Source organism: Schistosoma haematobium, chromosome 3 (genome assembly GCF_000699445.3).
Source record: "Schistosoma haematobium chromosome 3, whole genome shotgun sequence".
NCBI lineage: Eukaryota > Metazoa > Platyhelminthes > Trematoda > Strigeidida > Schistosomatidae > Schistosoma > Schistosoma haematobium.
Window position 1 is genome coordinate 30,827,516 of NC_067198.1, and position 19,442 is coordinate 30,846,957.

At 34.8% G+C, this 19,442-nt stretch overlaps 1 protein-coding gene across 2 annotated transcripts; it reads left to right on the forward strand.

Annotated features, from left to right (window-relative positions):
- Positions 1 to 222: 222 nt before the first annotated feature.
- REEP2_1 (Receptor expression-enhancing protein 2) lies at positions 223 to 15,163 on the forward strand. 2 transcript variants are annotated; one of them, XM_051213588.1, is made up of 7 exons: positions 223 to 380; positions 413 to 485; positions 530 to 606; positions 639 to 759; positions 792 to 905; positions 4,596 to 4,740; positions 4,976 to 7,563. In XM_051213588.1, exons 1-7 carry the CDS (start codon positions 349 to 351, stop codon positions 5,134 to 5,136), a joined length of 723 nt encoding a protein of 240 aa, XP_051069576.1. In that variant the 5' UTR covers positions 223 to 348; the 3' UTR covers positions 5,137 to 7,563. The 2 variants fall into 2 exon arrangements, with proteins under 2 accessions (XP_051069576.1, XP_051069577.1); XM_051213589.1 differs by lacking the exon at positions 4,976 to 7,563 and adding an exon at positions 13,947 to 15,163 and having other exon boundaries at positions 253 to 380.
- The last annotated feature ends 4,279 nt before the right edge of the window (positions 15,164 to 19,442 follow it).

A 19,442-nucleotide genomic window follows, 5' to 3' on the forward strand; every position in this document is an offset into this window, starting at 1 on the left:
TAAAGTGCACACTATCAAGAGGAACATTGAATGCTCTTTATACTACTCTGTTCGCTAGGGTCAATATACAGAACGAAAAAACTGTGTTCAGAGACTATACTTTCCTCTCAATTAAGCATGTATCTCGACTCGGTATAACGTTACTCGTGCGTCATTGTTTTTGAATATCGTTTAGGCGGGGGACTTTATTATCCATCCTTATTTATTTGAACGTTGTTTAAACTTTGAACTCGTGATTCAAATCTCTATGTTACGCCGCGACAAACGACTTTTACGCCACACGTAAGGTCGTCTAGTTTAGGGTAAGAGACGGATCGCCCTGAAATTTATGTTCAAGAGAATTAACTGATGTTGCCAGCGTTTGTCGCCAGGCTCATTATGTAAGCTCTCCATGTCACTCCCTCATATATAGAACTGTTTTCGGAGTTATGCACCCCTCTTATAGAACTTATAAAGCGATTAAAAGGAAAGATTATCAGGAAGTGGTATGAAAGTCGTATTTCTTTCCAAACTTTTATGAACTTTATAGGTGACACTTGGCATGTACTGGGTAGTGTTCAGCATGTATATAACTTTGGAGCTAGTGACGGATATTTTACTCCAGTGGTATATTTTTCCTAAGTATTGGTTATTTCTAGGCTGCCTTTTTATTACGAAGCGAAGACTCTATTCGTCATATGGCTTGTCACACCAGCCACTTCTGGGTATAGTTTTATATACCGAAAAGTGATCCACCCAGAGCTTACGAAGAGAGAAACCGTATGTTCTTCAAAATGTACTCACTTTTTCAGGAAATTGACGAGGCCATAAACAGAGCAAAAGAAAAAGGATATTCGAAAGTCGTGGAGTTTGGTGCCAAAGGACTAAATTATGCTGCGAAGGCTGTTCTTTCCGGTGCACTGTTGGTTTGTTCCTGGGCTGTTTTATATATATTCTCATAATTTTTTACTCCTAATTGGATTGTAGATTTTCATGTACCGAGCATCGTATAGTGTATTTGAATTTATATTATTTTTAGTGCAAAATACTTTGGTCGTTTTAGGTGTTAGTTTATATGCTGGCAATCATATATGTTCAGCGGTAATGACAAGTTTGTCTGCGAGACCACTGCGAATTTATACTGTCAAACTCCTATTGTAATCTAATGTAACGAAACCGTCAATACAAATCGCCCGACAAATTAGTCATATTTGTCTCTTAGTAAGTGAAATAGGCCATCTTGATGGACTTTAGTCATACTGGTCTGAATCTCGCTTATTACCATCAAGTAAACTGACCAAGTGACGACACTATAATTTATGGACAAACCAATAACATCTATTATGGTGTCTTGGATTTTGCTGGAAATTGGTCCATCCATATGGCTAAGCAGCATTTTAGCAATCTAGTTGATATTATTTGGCGATGAAAACCCTTGCTCTAATTTCTAATCTGAACTTCTAACTGTAAATTCGGATTCTGATTCCTCACACTAATTTTTGACGCTTTTCGATTTTATTAAGGAGTTAAATTTTTTAAAGTTCATATTAGCGCCACTTAAAGGTACTCCATAAATCATAGTCTCACCGACAAAGTTTGTATATTGTGGTTCTAAGAGTAGTGCAGTTTATACTTATATTTGTATAGCCCTGAGCTTTCATAGCTTATATCAGCACACCGGACATGAGTTTACGAATAAAGGAGTGATTATGTGACAATAATGTAATGTAGAAGGAGGGAGTAAAACATGACAATATTGCTATATAAGTCGTTTGCTCAAAGTGCGCATGTGTAGCTGAAATGTATATAGGGCATGTCACACAAAGTCTACAACCACTAAATAAATTATCTCATACATATCGATCTAGTAGTATGAGCCACTAAATAACTAAAATCAGTAGTCAGTGACTCCACGGGTAACCGCCCTACTTATCTTCGGAGTTTAGTCAGTTCCGATAGACTGATGTCGGATGGAATCTCTGAACTGATTTAGAAGCCTCGATTGTCTTTTATTAACTTGCATCACTTGTGACAGGCGATATATCTGTCTGCCAGCCAGAGGACGAGTTTACTGCGCAGCAGTTCGCTCCGTCCCATGAAACATGACCATTTAGAATAGAGCATATTTGTAGGTTACTAGTAATTCATCATTGGTATATTCGGAGCTTCGTTCTTTTATTTCGGAACCATCGAGTAAGAAGTGTTGTTGTTTGACACAGTACTAAGTAAATATGGGGAATAATTTGTTGGGGTACTGAAATTTTACCAGCTGTGGCTGACATGTGTTTCATATAACCTACCGCGTACCACGACAGGTGATGTTTGGTATTGGACTGAGCCATGCTGATAGGTGTAGATTACCTAATTGATGTCCGGGCGTTTATGGTAACCAATGGCTAGAGGTTCTGAATGACACGGCTTAAAATCTTTTACAATGGTGGCGGTGCATTCACTTTATTTTCCTCTAAAACCTGAGTCCCGAAATCTTTTTACACCTTTTTTCTTCTTTGTGTAAATAATCTCTACTAGTGCTGCTACTACTAATGTTGTTGCTGCTGCACAGACTTGTTTCAATAATCTTATCTCTGTGCTAATGTGATGCTGCAACCTGGACCGATGTATATATGTATCAGGTTCTACGTTGCGCATGACTAACTAACTGACCTGGTACAAGCCCTCGTCTTAATTTGTTCATTTCAGTTTTTCTGTCCCACTACTTTGCTAGTATAGAGTACGTTGTTGTAGTTGATGGTCAAATATTCAAAACTTGTTTATCAACTACGTTGACTGACAAAGGTTCGTATCCTAATCAGCTTATTTATTACATTTATCTATGGATATGTGTACATATTTCTTTCTTAAACCAAATTACTCTACTCCTACGGCAGGACTCATTTTACAACTTACATTTAGATGAAGTCAGTGTATTAAATCTTAGTCGTATGCGTATTTATGCTTTGATATCTCAGTACTAGTTCTAGACATAAAATTTTTTTTCTGGTTTGAATATTGTAAGATGACTTGTATTCTGAAATACAGTCTCAAACAATGTTGATATTTAAAACATTTTATTGTCGATACCAAGTACATTACCAAGTGAATTTCTAAAAAAATATATGGCTAATAGAATGATATAAAAATCTAGAAAACGTTTAACAAAAGAGATGACAATTGTCAATCAAACGGACTCATATTTTAGATATTTTTGAACCTTTGACATTTACAAACGAATTATCAGATTTCAATCAAAGATGAGTCTTCGTCAAAAATTTATTTACACTAATTACTGACACCTCTGTGTTTGAATGAATAAGTAAATAGTACAGCTTATGTTGTACTCGTGCGAGATAGTTATGAAGAAAACAAATCAATGAATATTCAATAGAATTGAATGTTGCGATATATAAATGTTTCCTATTTGCAGTGTGGTTATGAAAATAAGTAAAATCAATCCTACTCGACCGTAGCTGCTACCTTGACGCGGTGGTCGGGCTTACCTATCGTGATGACCCAACCGAGCTATATTGGCTGGAACATATGTTCATGTAGGTACTACCATGCCAAGCAGGTCGATTGGAGAACGGTAAGATTAAAAGCAGCAACTCAAGGTTTGAGGGTGAAGTCGTACTGCTGACTGTAGAGGGGTGTGGCAGCAGTAAGGTGTCTCCCTCGGACAAACAGCATCTACAGCAATGCTGTCTTCTCACAAGGAAGGAAGGGGTTAGAAAAGCTCGACCCTAAAAACGTCATACCTCACCTTACCTCACGGATTTCCGTCTCCGGTGGTAAGGCCCTTCGAAGAACGGAGCTAACACATTAAAAACCTCCCACAAAAAAGTCGTGCGCGACCGGCCTCAACCAGTTGTCCCCTGGGCTCTGCGGTCACGCTTCCAGGCCGTTATTAATCCAATTTCCTTTTCAGGTTCCTCAAGAAATACCCTTCCACGGTGTGGGCAGCCAAGAAGTGACACCAGCCCTCATACCCGTAACAGCACACGAGACTGACATTTGCTTCTCCGGCAACTACTAAAAGGATTGATTGTATGGTTCGCAGTAAGAGGGATAAATCAGTATATGTGAATGAATTTAGGCCACGTGGAACATTATTCTACTTTCATTAGCCATTACTTAGATGAGTGTTGGCACTAAAGACATACAGAATGTCAAAACTTCTAAGGATGCAAACCTACATTTTCAGAAACATACGAATTAATGTTTTATGTCTCATTTTGAAAACTAAGTTTTGTTTATTATACCACATGTATTCTTTCAAGCACTAAGTGCATTGCTGACCGTTAAGATTGTAGAAATTCGAAATGAAACTGTTACACTGGAAGTTAATTTCTGTGCATGAATTGAAGGTTTAAATAATGAGGCACGACAGTACTCAGGTTTCTATGATGATTGTTTTTTGATAAAATTAAGTCCGTAAGTTTTATTTTACTATAACTAGTGCTATGTTGATTATAACTCTACCCACATTTTCGAATACGTCATATGCTGTCCTGTTATAGATTTAAAGTATAAATATTATTGTTACTGTTATTTTTTATGGACATTTCGAAATTCACATGTTTTATGTGGAACATTATTTTTATATCACTCCTTTTCTCTAGGGACAAGATTTTCTAGCTGATCGTCTTGGTAAACGAAGCTCAAGCATGTTTGAACTTAATCGTGGACCTATAGTGAGACGGCAGAAGCTGAGGACCACTGAGGTATTCGATTATGATGATCCCGACTTCGTTAGTCATTTACGAGGTTGGTATTGACTTTTTCTACTCCTATATCTGATTTCTCGTTTCGACATATATTTTAGTTACACACGAACATGGGTGTTTTATCAATCTTTTTATATCCTGCTTATAATCTTGGTATCAGTCATCACTTAATCCAATTATCTTTTTGGGTCAACATAACATTACTAACTTTTTTTCTTTGTAGTAGTTTGTTTAATCTAACTTTCATGTTTTAATCACATGGTCTAAATTTTTAGAAAGAACAACTCAAGAGGATGATCCATTTGCACTTAACTGGCTTCAAATGGGATCAACAGGGTCACTAGGGCGACATTGGAGACCAGGTTCTAAAGGTGTGCTGTGCAATTTTTTTGTTTTATTCATATACTGTGAATGTTGCTGTCTAATAATTTTATGAGTTTTGTCATTTTGGCACACGATATATCAGTAGAACACCTAACCATTACATTTCATTTCCGGATATTCTAAGTATTTGAAACGTGGTGAAATTATCCAATGTATTTTAGTCAATCTTTTTTCATGTTTTGTTATCTTGAACCGTGTATTTAGTTGAGTAATTTATTCCTTTGGTGACTAACTTGTTTTACCCTTAATCATGTATTTATAATTCCATTGTTGGATTTGTCCAACAGTTTTCTGGTATACATTTAACACTCTAGATTTCATATACCCTAAATTGGCTGAATGCCGGTACACAATTAAAGTCTGTTTTCTTAGTAACAGCTGATTATTTCCTTTTCTTTGAAATAAAAGTAAGACTTTGTGGCACTTTTTAGTCGAACATCCGATTTGTAGCTCAAAAGAGTTTGGTTGCGTGCCTGCGGGTGAATCATGGTATTAAACAAGTAGATCGCTTTACATCGTGGCAACAAAGACGTCAATAATCTTTTGTATTTTAATCGATTACTGTTCACTACTAATCTAGTAATAATCCATCGGGACAAGTAACCATATGAATATGTTCACTTGAAGGATTTTTGAACTACTTGGAGGTATGGTTTACGTATGGCTTTTGTCCGATGTTACTATACATGTTGATAACCGCCCTCATACCTCTAGCAGCACTCAGGATCACTGTATTCATAATCAATCTCCCTCTTCAATTGCTATTATTTCTCCTACCTCCACTTTCAACTCTAAACTTCCTCTTTTGACTTCCTCCTCAAGTGTCACCATGGCCAACGATTCTAGTGCCCGAAAGCATATGTGTGCCTGGTCCTATGTTGTAGTTGACTGACATGTTGAAACACTGTCTACTTCACCCTGTCATAGGTTGAATGTGATACTTTTGAAGATATCATTCAGTCAGTAATAAAAAACATAAGATTTGGTTCAAATATGTATCTGCTTTGGTTACCAAAACTATCACCAGAAACTCGTTCGGATATTTCACACCCAATAGTTTAACCACAAACGCCCGCTATTTTGAATACTCATAAGTACACATGTCGAAATTTTCATCTAGATAACATAATTATGTGGCTGTCAAGAACATTCATAATCATGTGTTAGTAATTACCAGTATATGGTGCTTACAGTTAAACCGATTTCGCAGCATATATCTGAACCTAAGCACAGTGTCAATCTCAAATTATCCTTTCTATTATAATACAAATGACGAACGGAGATGAAATCATTAATGCCAATTTCAGATTGTAGACAAATTATTACTTAGTGTTTAAGCGTTTGTAAATATATAGTTCACAAAAGAGTTTATAATTTATTTTGACTCATCACAGTTATATGTCATTGTTGCTGAAGAGATATTTAAACTGTTCACGAGTATGCTTAATGTTTGCTTACAGTACGTTTGTTCTGTGTGATCCATAGCTCTCCTGTTACTTTAACCCTATAGTTGATAGTATTACACTCCTGTCGATTTCCTCTTTATTGATGTGAATTGTGATACCTTTGACCAACAAACATTTATGCTTGGATCACTAAAAAAGAATTACTCTATAGAAAGTTTGCTTGCAAAAATAGTTATCTTTTCATGAGGTTATATGCAAATACAAAGTAAAACAATCATAATTAATACCTAGCTGTTTTTAAATTTCCCATTGATCCTATGTTGCGATTGACTGACTTAAATTCGGGGATTGACGTCAATAATTCTGTCATATGATAATAGTCATCACTCAGACATATTTCATATTGTTTATCATCTGTCTATCAATAATTTTTCCTCTTTTATAACAATCAAAGATTTCGTCCACTTAACTTCTATTGATAACAATCTCCTAATCACTAGAATAAGCATAAGTGGCTGTTTATATTGATGCCAAATCTAGTTAAACACTATTGATATGAAGTCGATAATATGTTCATAATAAAAAAATTTCATCTGAGTATAATATTATGTAGAGTGAAATAAATTAGTCTTTATAATTTTACTTCTCTGTGTTGATGTGGTGTGGTAACGTAAATTGATGCACAAGTTCTATGTTACTTTGACTAACTGAGTCTAAAAGTCTGTAGCTCAATGTAACACACCAACCAACTGAAGATCCATGTACTCAGCTTTAAGTCAAATAGTCTTTTTCAGGATTTCTAATATTACGTGATTACATACATTGTTGATGCATACATGTTGACGTCTAACCTTGTTCATATAATACCTACCTATCTTTTTCAGTCGATTTTTGTTCTGTATGATGGATACAAACATTCTTGAATAGTGATTCTTTAAATCATATCATATCTTTGTGATAACAGTATTTACTTTTTAAACTCTCTTCATTAACATTTTATAATTCATGTACTCAAGTAACTATTAATTGATAGTTATCATTAATCTACTCATTATCATTTTGTTGTTTGCTATAGCATTTCTTATTATCGAATAATGTTGGTAATTATTCTCATATTATTATTATTATTATTATTATTATTATTATTATTATTATTATTCAATATGTTTTTGTTGTATATATCATAAATCTCATCACTTATTTCACAATGTGTTTTTTTTTTTCATACTAATCTTGTATGGGTCTAAATTTATAATAAAAAAATTTCGTTAACTATATTCATTTACTAATAAGATTTCATTGATATTGACATCTATTTTGTTTTAAATACCATATGAATGACACACTAATTCAAAATTTTCATTTAGTCATATCATACTTGAAAAAGATGGATTATAAAAATAATATACCGGATAGAAATGATAATTATACTGTTTAAATAAAATATGAAAGAGAAACTAAAGAAAATATAGTTTGTTAGTATTGAAATAACATAATATTGAAGCTTTTCAAGAAATTAATTAACTACTTATATATTCGCTTTTAGTAGATTTTCAGTAGTATGTCACTTAGCATTTGAAATTGTTACTTTCTATTATTTTACTATCTATTGTAAGGAAATCAATTTTTTATATATTATACTTCTTAAGAACACGTGGGAATTCAGCGGAATATTATTATTTCTTACGAATTTACCACTAAAATATGCTTTCAACATCTAACGCCAATAATGGTTTATTGGTGGTTAGTACATTAATGTGCAAATTTGAATTTTGCTACATTGATTTCAGTTTTGGATTGGTACCTTTAACTGGAATATAAAATGTGTCTTGAAGTTAAGTATAAAACGTTACATTATTCTGAATTTGTATTTCATTATATACCATCTTAACTAGTGTTTTATGTTGTAGTTGTTAAATTTTAGCACATCTTTTTGTGTCCATCATGACTGTGAAGACAGGTCCATTTCTTCATAATGGTTGTAGTTAAACGTATATTAAAAGTCAAGGATTGTTTGAGACTAGTTAAACAGTCAAATTACACTACTTAATTGCTTAGCTATTTTTTCTAAGAGCTTATCATTTTATCTTAGTTAATTGAGCATGACAATCAACAACACCGTTGAGCTGTAGCAGTGGTTCAGCTAATCCACTTTAATACTCCACTTAGGTTCATACTTGGATTTTCAGATCTCTTAGAGAGCTGTTTATATTCAGGTGTCAAAAAAGTCTGTGCTTTCCCATAGTTTCCCTCGCACATATATTAAGTTGTATTTGTGTATGGTTTCTAAATGGAAAAGTTATGTTAATGTTAGTCAATGGGAATTTAATGAAGCATATAATCCATCATTGAGTTATAGCTACCAGTTTACATTAGGAAATATTCTCCTTTCTTTTATCAAACATCTGCATAGTCATGTTGCATTCTGATAAAAACACGTATTTTAGGAATTCCTTAGAATCTTTGCATCGATTATGATTATGTACAATTTTTATTTATTTATTTATTCATTTATTTAAACACAATAACATTGGTACAATGAGGCATCAAATAGATATGCGCCACATAAATCATTCCATTTGTGTGAGGGCTGGGATACTGCCCGGGTGCCCAAACCGAAGCAGGTGGTTTTCTTCGGGGGCCACACCCCAAGCCTTCGACCTGAAGGTTTGATCCACAAAGCAGTGGAGCATCGTAAGGAGGTGTAGTCTCATGGTAGCCGGTGAACAACGATTGGTTCATACGCCATTTGTTCCCGCAGGATACTGGAGCCCATGTACACCATTGGTTTGGGATCCGGCTAAAGCGCCGGACATTCGCTTTTCGTCCTCTCATTTTCGTAAACAACAGTAATGCCACGAGAAGGCAGTGAGTAGGACTTCCCTAGCAGAGGCTATATAAGTATGGCCATGTGAGAGCATTTCGAGAGGGAGAGCGGACTTTCCCCACTCTCGGCCGTACCAGGGAATTTGGGGGCGATTATGTACAATTGTCAGATATAACTAGGTTGACTCATGCCATACAACCCTTATCCTTTAACGGAGATGTCATAATATGCGACACAGTTTTCTTCTCATTAACTAGGGTCGACTTTATGTGAAAAATCATTTTTGTGTTCTAATTCAAAGGAATAATCGTTCGTTTTCTCATTGTCTTCTGCATCATTCGATATGGTCATTTTTTTAAAGATCCTATTTTTTTAAATATATACTCTGCTTATTTACTACATCGATAACACACATTCATATACAACAGGTCAAATATCTATATTCGTCTCGAAGGTTTAGATATTTAGTGTACTTGTAATCAGTATATCTGCACTATTTTTAAAATTTTTCTTTACTTGTTGTTAACTGAAATCTAATGTTTACTCTTATGCCGACTTTCTGTTTGATAATAATATTTGAACCAGTCGTTGTATAGAAATAGATACTTCCACCTGTTTCAATTTTAAACATATATGTGAGCTTAACGACTTGTTGTTTCTAATAATCCCATACAACGTCGAAATTCGACTTTTTTAAAAATCATTTAGATAGCTATGAAATGTGGTTTTGTATTAAGCAAAGTAAAAACAATCACAATAAATTAATAAGTAAAACGTCAGAACTTATATAATTAACTCATTTACCAGGTACATGTTAGTGTAATTGGCTTCGAGCCAGAATTTAATTGTATGGGCTAATAATTCTACGACTCGATTGCCCAAAATGAAATAGCCATAAGCATAACAAAACAGTGTCCTCACTCTAATTTGTTGGTTGCATAGTTAGAATGTATATTTGCATAACTTGATTCCTTATTTCTAGTGTTATTTGTGATATGTATATGCTTTATGTGTTTATTCACCTTTTTTCTTTTAAAAACAATAATTTATACTAAACAGATGGATAAGTGAGTGTACTGCTTTGTTTATTTTATTTTTCCTCATACTCAGTAGTTTGTTATCATTGATACATTTGCACTTGGTCCATTCCACCCTACATGAATACACAAATAATATTTTCAACGGAAAGATGTTAAAGTTTGAAGCATTAACTTTATTTTTTAATTATTCTATAATCTTCACAGTTGATACCGATATGGTTACTCCTATTCTTCTAACATTTTCATGTATCCAATCGTAAGGTGAAGGGGTCACGTTTGTAATTGACCTTTTGTAGATATCTTTCATTCTGACTTAAGGATAAAGTCAACCAGCGATTGACTAGATAATTTCATGTACCACATGTTTAAACCACTCAGTTTACGAGCTGTAAACAAAAATCCCTATTTCATTTGCATGGTTTCTACAAAATAACTATATTGTGCCTTAATTTCCACTGAGCTAGTAAGGTAATCCTTTCATTTTATTGGACAGTTAAAGCAATTTGTTATTATTGTTGTTCACTATCTAGAGTATATGAATTTTAATTAGTTCAATAAATATTCTGAAATCCTTGTTTTGGAAAATAGAACTATATAAAATTAATTGGTCGAAATCAATCAGATCGCCATGCATCTCTGTTTATATCAAATTCGGCGTTCAACTCCCCCATTATATCTCGTGCTCGTATCGGATCGTGCCCGAATACACCTGTTACAGAAGTATCTCTTCCACCAAAGCCACCTAGGAAATAACTCTGCCCACAGATGTAGGTATGATCTGTCATCTTATACGATCTATGAATGACTGCATGATTTTACCACAAAATTAGTGTGAATGAGGTTCGAGTTTTCAAATCCCAATGCATGATGTGATATGAAAATTCTAATTTCTTGTTAAAACAAATGAATTATGTATTTGAATTGAATATACTGCATATGTATGCATGGTGATGCAAATTATTTATCGATTGCACATATGTCTACTTGAGTCTGAGCTGTACTTTTAGTGAGGGTTGTTAATACTACCGGCCTGTCGAGACTGAAGTTGGCATAGCGATGTTCGGATCTGTAACCTGTAGATTGATAAACGAGCAATTTAACTAGTAAGCCACCGCCACTGATATCGCATAACTGTTTTGCTTTTATTGTAATCGTGAAGTTTGTACTCAATATTTGTTAGGTTACAAATGTTTATTATTTTCGGGAACCTCTTCACTGATCTGACCCTTTTTTACTACTATTCAGTGATTAATTTTCGATTGTGTTTTGTATACTTTTTGTTCTTAATAACTGACTTTTAGCAACTCAAAGTAGCTGGTTTCTTTTCTTGATCAGCTAATCTATGAAAAACTTCAGCTGATCGATTCTAAAGTGTTGTACATTATCATTAAACTAATCCTTATCATCATGCAATAGGTTCAAAAACTCCATAATGAATTGAGTTCATAATGAATTCTGTCCATTTTTGTTCAAGTAGGTGATAGTAATGTAACCTATTTATCAAGTCTAGCTCCATGTACTCTCTTTTGATCCACAATACAAGACCTAGTGATACGAATCGTCTGCTTAAACCAAATTAATTGCAGTGGTGTTTGGACTGTCAACCTATCGACGTTTTATCTAATAAACAATCGTCTCTTCTCTGGGGATATTAGCCGTAAAATTATTCCAGTTTCACTTAATATGAGCCTATTCAAATATTTACATTAATGAGAATATTCTAACTTTACTTACACAAAGATTGGGACTGAGTTATTCGGTATACTATTTATGAGTTTATCAATTGTCCGTTACTTATTGAGGTTGAATTTCGAATAGCCTTGTCAAAACAAACACATCAGATTCCTTTTAGTTAGCGTAACTCGGTCTTGATTATGTGAAAGAATAATGTTGTTTTCGGGAAGCCTTTACTGAAATAGTTAAGTCATAATATTTTAAAACTACTAACTTAGGGTCGAAAGGCAAGTGTTTCTAACGTTAAACTGTACCTTAACACTATTTATACGGACTGGTGCCTTGAATCAGTGCATGAATCGCCATTAAAATTCTTCATGAGTATTCCCAATTTAATTCAGGCGACATCATGTATATATATATATGCTGATGACGATGAATTGGTTAGATAGCTTTTACTCATTAACATTTAATTTCAACTAAGAATATATAGCTAATTGAACTGTTGTACTTTTATTTGAGGTTTTCTTTTCTTTTTCTATGTGTGCACAAGCCTGTGTGCGTTCACTTCAAAAATTTCTTGTTCTTATCGATCGATTGGTAGTATGTTGTAATAGTTTGACTTTATAATAAATCGATAAATATTTCTGAGGAATTGTTTTCTTTGTAGGTATCTACTTTTTGTGTTGTTTTTATTACACGATACTATTTACATATATGTAGTACCTGAAATTGCACCAGATGCCCTGGTACGGCCGAGGGTAGGGAGAATCCGCTCACCCTCTAGAAATGCTCTCACATGGCCATACTTATATAGCCTCTGCTAGGGAAGTCCTACTCACTGCCTTCTCGTGGCATTACTGTTGTGTACGAAAATGAGAGGACGAAAGCGAATGTCCGGCGCTTCAACCGGATCCCAAACCAATGGTGTACATGGGCTCCTGTATCCTGACGGAACAAATGGCGTATGAACCAATCGTTGTTCACCGGCTACCATGAGACTACACCTCCTTACGATGCTCCATTGCCCTGTGGATCAGACCTTCATGTCGAAGGCTCCGGGTGTGGTTCTCTAAGGAAACCACCTGCTTCGGTTTGGGCACCCGTGCAGTATCACAGTTCTCACAGAAATCAAATGAGATTTGTGTGGCGCATATGTATTTAGTGCCTCCTTGTACCAGTATCTATGTGTTCAAGTAATAAATACAATAACAAGTACCTGAAATTAACATTCATATGATATATTTGTATAGCTAAGGTTTTATTTTCAGTTAGCTTGTAATCCCACAAGTACTTAGAACATATTAACTTCACTTGTATATATTATATATTATTTTGATAGATTATCCCATTTACCTTTATGCATTTTATTTGTGTTAAATTTGTAGTTGATGAGAACTTACTAAATTAATGCTGATGTGTATAGAAATTCTACCATGTTGGCTAAATCTAATCCCGTTCACATTTGAACCCTGAGATAGTTTGTATGTGCTAAAGTAGTTGCCTCAGTCCTAGGTGTCTTTCATACTAGGTTGATGAAGAAGCCATTGTTGCTGTACAGTTATTAACCCAGTTTTTTATTATCAGTCTTCATAGAAGAGATCCAATCTTCTGTTAAATTTTAGTTTTTGTATCATGGTTTGTAAGTTGGTGGCTGCTATCGGATACTTTCCCCATGTTAAGTGTATTATACTGACTTTTATGATGTGAATGTTTGTCAGATCCCTTTTATTCTGCTTATCTATTTTTTTGTTATAACTACAGGTCAATTATCTATGAAATTAAGCGCTGTTATTACATTGCTTACGCATGTTTTTGCAAAACAACGGTGAGGATAATACGGTTAACATTTGCGTATTTAAACTTGTCTTTCGATAATCCAATTGTTTCTTAAAATTTTTTTTTCCCTCTTCAGGAAACGACTATGACTCTGCCACGTCGTACTTCAGCTCGTCGTACTATTCGACCTCAATCAACCCCACAGCCAATCAAAACAATAGGGATTGGAGATCCGATTGACTAATTGTTATACAGTATAAATATATATCACTTGAAGCCTTCATATCTCTTCCAATTTAGATTTCCATGCTTCTGCTACTGTTGTTGTTAACTAGGTTTATTCTTATACTGTACAGTTGCTTCCTTCCTGAGCAGATTGGATTTCGATGCTGTTTATCTAGATTGGCTTATTACTATCCGGGAAAAAACATGTATTTCCTTTGTGTTTGTGTGTGTGTGCATGCAAATTTACGCATTTCGTTTTCTTCCCTTTTGTCTATTTTGTCCAATAAAATCCTGCCTGATATCACATAAATGTCAATTAAAAGAAATCTCCAGTCATTTTTTTTCTAATATATTTCACTTTTCCATTCAGACATTACAGACACATAAACAAGCACATGATCAAAATTACTACAAAGTTCTTATCAGTAAATTTTCTAACTCCTATTTTCTTTTTATTGGGCCTCAGAAGGACAATTGTTTTTTTTCCATTTTAATTGTGTAATGTGTATAAAAAGAGATAATCTCTCGAAGACTTAAAAAGCTGTTCAGTCAGACTGTAAAAATAACGATATATATATTTATATGTATAGTTTTTAAACAACATTGACGGTCAATTATGTAATTCAATTTACGTTCTCTTAATGAAATGTCCCTGAAAGAGGATTCGCTAACGCTAACAAACAGGTATTATAAATATATATGGTTGGCTAGGTTAGTTTTCCAGTTCACCTGAATTCTTCGTCGTATTCATTTTAAACATGTCTTCATACATTTATTACAACCATTATTATTTAGGTTTCCTAACGCTTTTATATAACTTAAATTATTTTTGGTATCATGTTTATTTGTGTTATAACACATTAGTGTATGTTTGATGGATATGGACATGTATTGTTATGTATGTATATCACCATTTAATATGTTTATGTATATAAAAGAATAAGGTAATCACACATATTTCATATATATATATGGTTATTTTTTTAAAGTGGTAATAACAGTTGGATTTCACCTCGGTAACAACATAACTCTGTTCCAATTGTGAATGTCAATATTATGCTCTTCATTGTCTATCATCTGATTGATAATTCCCTTTGATTCTCCGAAATATAATATATATATATTAGGCATTAGTATTTTTGAAAGCCTTTCTCTTTGCTTATTTTTTTAAATGTGTACATGTTATTTATGTTATTCAATTTTCGTTTTACTACTGTAAGTAAGCGTTAACTATTTTTATTGAATTTATAAAGCGACAAGTGTGTAAAACTCCGATAGGATGTGTTGACAAACTATTTCAGGCTAGTGACATTGAAGCATTTGTCAAAAAACTACAACCTTCACAAGTTGGTATTCAACTGATATTTTGAGTATATTTTTTCTTTGAAGTTGACATTTTTTGTATGAGATAAGTGAATAAACAAGACAATTTTAAATGTAAACTACTGCGTAATTGTACCATAGAATGATCTAAGATTTCAAATATCAAAAGGAAGTTGCGCAATAATCAAGTAGTTAGCGAAGAATAGGAGGATGAAAATACAGGACAATGTTCTCCATAAAATCGTTTACTTAACTATACATTTTTATAGTTGTTTGATAGATATATGAGTCTTGATCATTACACAGCCTTTTGATATTTGAAATCTCGAGTCACTTTATGATACTATGGAATTCTTTGCAAAAGGTGAAGTCAGTTCTACCGGTTAAACATAACATCTTTGCACCGAAAATCAACATATGAACGCTCATAATAGTCAAGTAAGATCTCCCAACATATAGTGTCATATGAGCCCTGTTTATGAATTTGAGTAAAGCGTGGTTATAAAATCAGGGCAGAATAATATAAATTCATTTTCATATCGTGGTTTTTTTTACCAGTTGCTTTGAAGCGCATTCTTGTTGAAAAATAGCATAATAAACATTGATGACTGAAAAACTAAAGTTACGGAGATTATATATATATATCATTAGGACACTTAAAAATCTTGACATCGGTGAACGAGATATCAAGGAGCCAATAAAGAGAGCAAAGAACAGATATGCCCAAGGTAAAATTTGTGGAGATTGCAAAATCACCAACAGAAGAAAACACGACAAAATAACCTCTGACGAACGCAGGAGAACACCTAAAAGGATTAAACTGCAATGCAAAATTCTTTGCTGTCATTCCTCAATTCATTCGGAATTAATGATATTCAACAGGAGATAACCCAAATAAAAGTGCTTCTTACTCGACAAAAGGAAGAATACACCTAAATAACCATACAGGAATAAATCACTCTGATAAAAGTCAGAAGCACGAAATATATTGTCGTAATCCCAGTTTGCAAACAACGATTTACATTAATTGTAGATAAAGATTAATGTATCGGGAATGCTGTGGAGCTACTTAGAGATAAAAATGTTCACAAACCAATGGACAGAAATCAAAAGTCTGAATAGATCTCTGAACCTTTAAACAGGTTCATTCAAGGCAGGACGAATATCTAAATAAAACCAATGAACACACTGAAGCAGTTTTCATATAGTTGTACTGTATGCTTAGAATACGCAGGCCAAACATATAACTACACCCAATTTTATTACTCTCTGAAATCCCGGTTTACAATTTGTCAAGAGAAGTTTCAAGAACACCAAAACATTCGATGGATTTATCCAAATACTCTATCATACCATTTTTGGATAATATTGGGGACATTGAAATCAACATTTACAAACTGATGACATCCTTCTATTCACCTCGAATAACCCGAAGTTAGCGATGAACACTTTGTCCCTGCTCCTGCCCAATGACATGAATCTCTCAAAGCACACATCCGAAGTCAAAGTCCACTAAAAGCCATCGAGTTATAATAATGACTTTATTCATTACTATAAATTTTGTTACAATAAGGAATTCTCAGAACCAGTTGTGTATTATTGCAATAACTTTCTCTTCAACAGCTACTGTATAAGTTGAAAAATAAGGATACATAAAGTGGGAATAAAAGAGAGTGAATGAATGACGTAGTAAATAATAATAATGTGAATTGTTTGACTGTTAATCGAAGCGTGAATAGAATTTTAAGTTAATATCATCATTTTTTTGTGTGCGGGCCGTGATACTGCACTGGTGCCCAGACCGAAGCAGGTGGTTTTCCTAGGGAGCCTTTGACCTAAAGGTCTGACCCACAAGGCAGTGGAACATCGTGAGATGCAGTCTCATGGTAGCCGGTGACCAACGATTGGTTCGTACGCCATTTGTTCCGTCAGGATACTGGAGCCCATATGGAATCAGGGTTTCCCAACTTGCCTGGGTGGACTCTCCATGTCCACCAACCAGGTCAAAGCTCCGGACATTTGCTTTTCGTCCTCTCAATTTCGTAAACAACATCCCCTCCACGAGAAGGCAGTGAGTAGGACATCCCTGGCAGAGGCTATTTACGTGTGACCATGTGGAAGCATTTCGAGAGAGTGAGCGGATTCCCCCTACTCTCGGCCGTACCAAGGCGTTCGAGGCTATCGGGTTGTAAGCTTTTTGTGTTACGGAGTGAGTACACACCGAATTTATAACAATTTAGTTCAAGCGAATCTAAAGCCGGGTGATTTACCAAAACTGCACAGTTGGAAAATAAGTGGCCTAAAACCTGAACAGGCCACTTTACAACATATTTTTCACCCCAAAATATAATTATTCATGAACCATGAATAGAGACTAGAACCCCTGATTTTACTAATGTTTAGGCCAGATATGTGGGTTCTTCTTGTAGTCAACACATTTGTCATCAAAAACGCTGAGGTGTCCAAATTTTATCATCAACGTATTCGACAACAAAACATTCGCATTGAAAAAATTGTACAACGATAAACTACTGTTTTTTCATGTTTTGAATACCGATTTCAGCCCAGGAAAACAGTTGCAACTGACGCCAATCCACACAGATCAAAGTTTCAACTACAATAGCAACAATGCGAGAACCCATAATGTCCACTGCGTGTATGCTTTATTTAAAAGATCTAAACCACAGTGCAGTTAACTTACGAAGAAATGAAGAGAAATACCTAATGACTTTTTTAAATGAACAATTATCCAGTTGTCGTCATGAAAATCTGTCAATCAAACTAATCGACAAATCTGAAATCAATGAAAATAAAGTTCAACAACATCTAATCAAGATTGAGGTCTACAGGACTAACTGATATTTATATGTAGAGAAGTTCGAATAACTCACTTTTACCAAGCAATCTGTGTTCATGTTTCCCAGGACAAAGAAAGCCTCTTGATTAAACTATCCAACTAAGATAAAAACACTCCAAAAACAATTCTTAATCCATCTCTTCATGATAGTTACCTCCAACCATTTGAAATGAAGAAAACCCTATTGTAATTTCCAGTCCATGTCTATGTGATCTACTTTAAAATGTAGCACATTATTGTCAGTCAGTCAGAAACAACGTAGAACTTCGTACGTACGTACATCAGTTCGAGTTGCCACACCACATTAGCACAGAGATGCAGTTGTCGATTCAAACCCCGTAGTGGTAGAGGTAATAAGAGTATAAGCAGTAATCCGAAAGATTAGGGTTTGAAGATGTTATTTAAGGAGTATAATATAGTGAAATAAATTTGGAAAGAGGAAAAAAGGGACATGAAGAATTCAGAAGATTAGAATTTGGGAGAACACAAAGAGTGGATGCATCTGCGCCATTGCAAACGATTTTGAGCCATATCATTCAAAGTCTCTAACCATCGGTTGCTGTCATCTGGCGGTCCCCAACCAGGTAGTCTACACCTACCAACATGACTCAGTCCACTTGTCAGTGACTTCATGGACTTGTGCCATGTTTTGGTCTGGCCGACCCTAGCTTTCTTCCAATCTACTCCTATACCATAAAACATAGCACGTCGAGGCAGTCGGTCGTTGGGCATACGTAACACGTGTCACAGCCATCTCATCAATTGGTTTGCCATCCTTACGTAGTACCCGTTTCCTAACAACTGCATTACTTACTCGATGGTCCCAGGATATACGAGCAATGTTTCGAAGACACCTATGATCAAATACTAGTAACCTACGAATATCCTCTACTCCTACCGGCCATGGTTCACTGCCGTAAAGTAGGACGGAACGAACTGCTGCACAGTAAACACATCCTTTGGTTGATAGACGGATATCTCGCCTACGCCATAAATGACGCAAGTTGGCAAAAGCTAATCGAGTCTTCTGTATCCGTACTGGGATTTCGTCACACATCAGACCACAAGGGCTGATGAGACTTCCAAGATAAGTGAAGCGGTCGACACACTCAACTACTTCACTCCCTATCACTAGTTCGGGTGTCGATGTAACCCAATCCTGAAGTAACATTTTGCATTTCGAGGGAGAGAATCGCATCCCGAACATGCTTGCATTGTTGGTTAGAG

Coding starts and splice junctions, on each gene's coding strand:
- REEP2_1 (XM_051213588.1), top strand. CDS start 349: ATGTTGCCAGCGTTTGTCGCCAGGCTCATTAT. Junction 607..638: donor ACGGATATTTTACTCCAGTG/GTATATTTTTCC, acceptor GGTTATTTCTAG/GCTGCCTTTTTATTACGAAG. Junction 906..4,595: donor TTCTTTCCGGTGCACTGTTG/GTTTGTTCCTGG, acceptor CCTTTTCTCTAG/GGACAAGATTTTCTAGCTGA.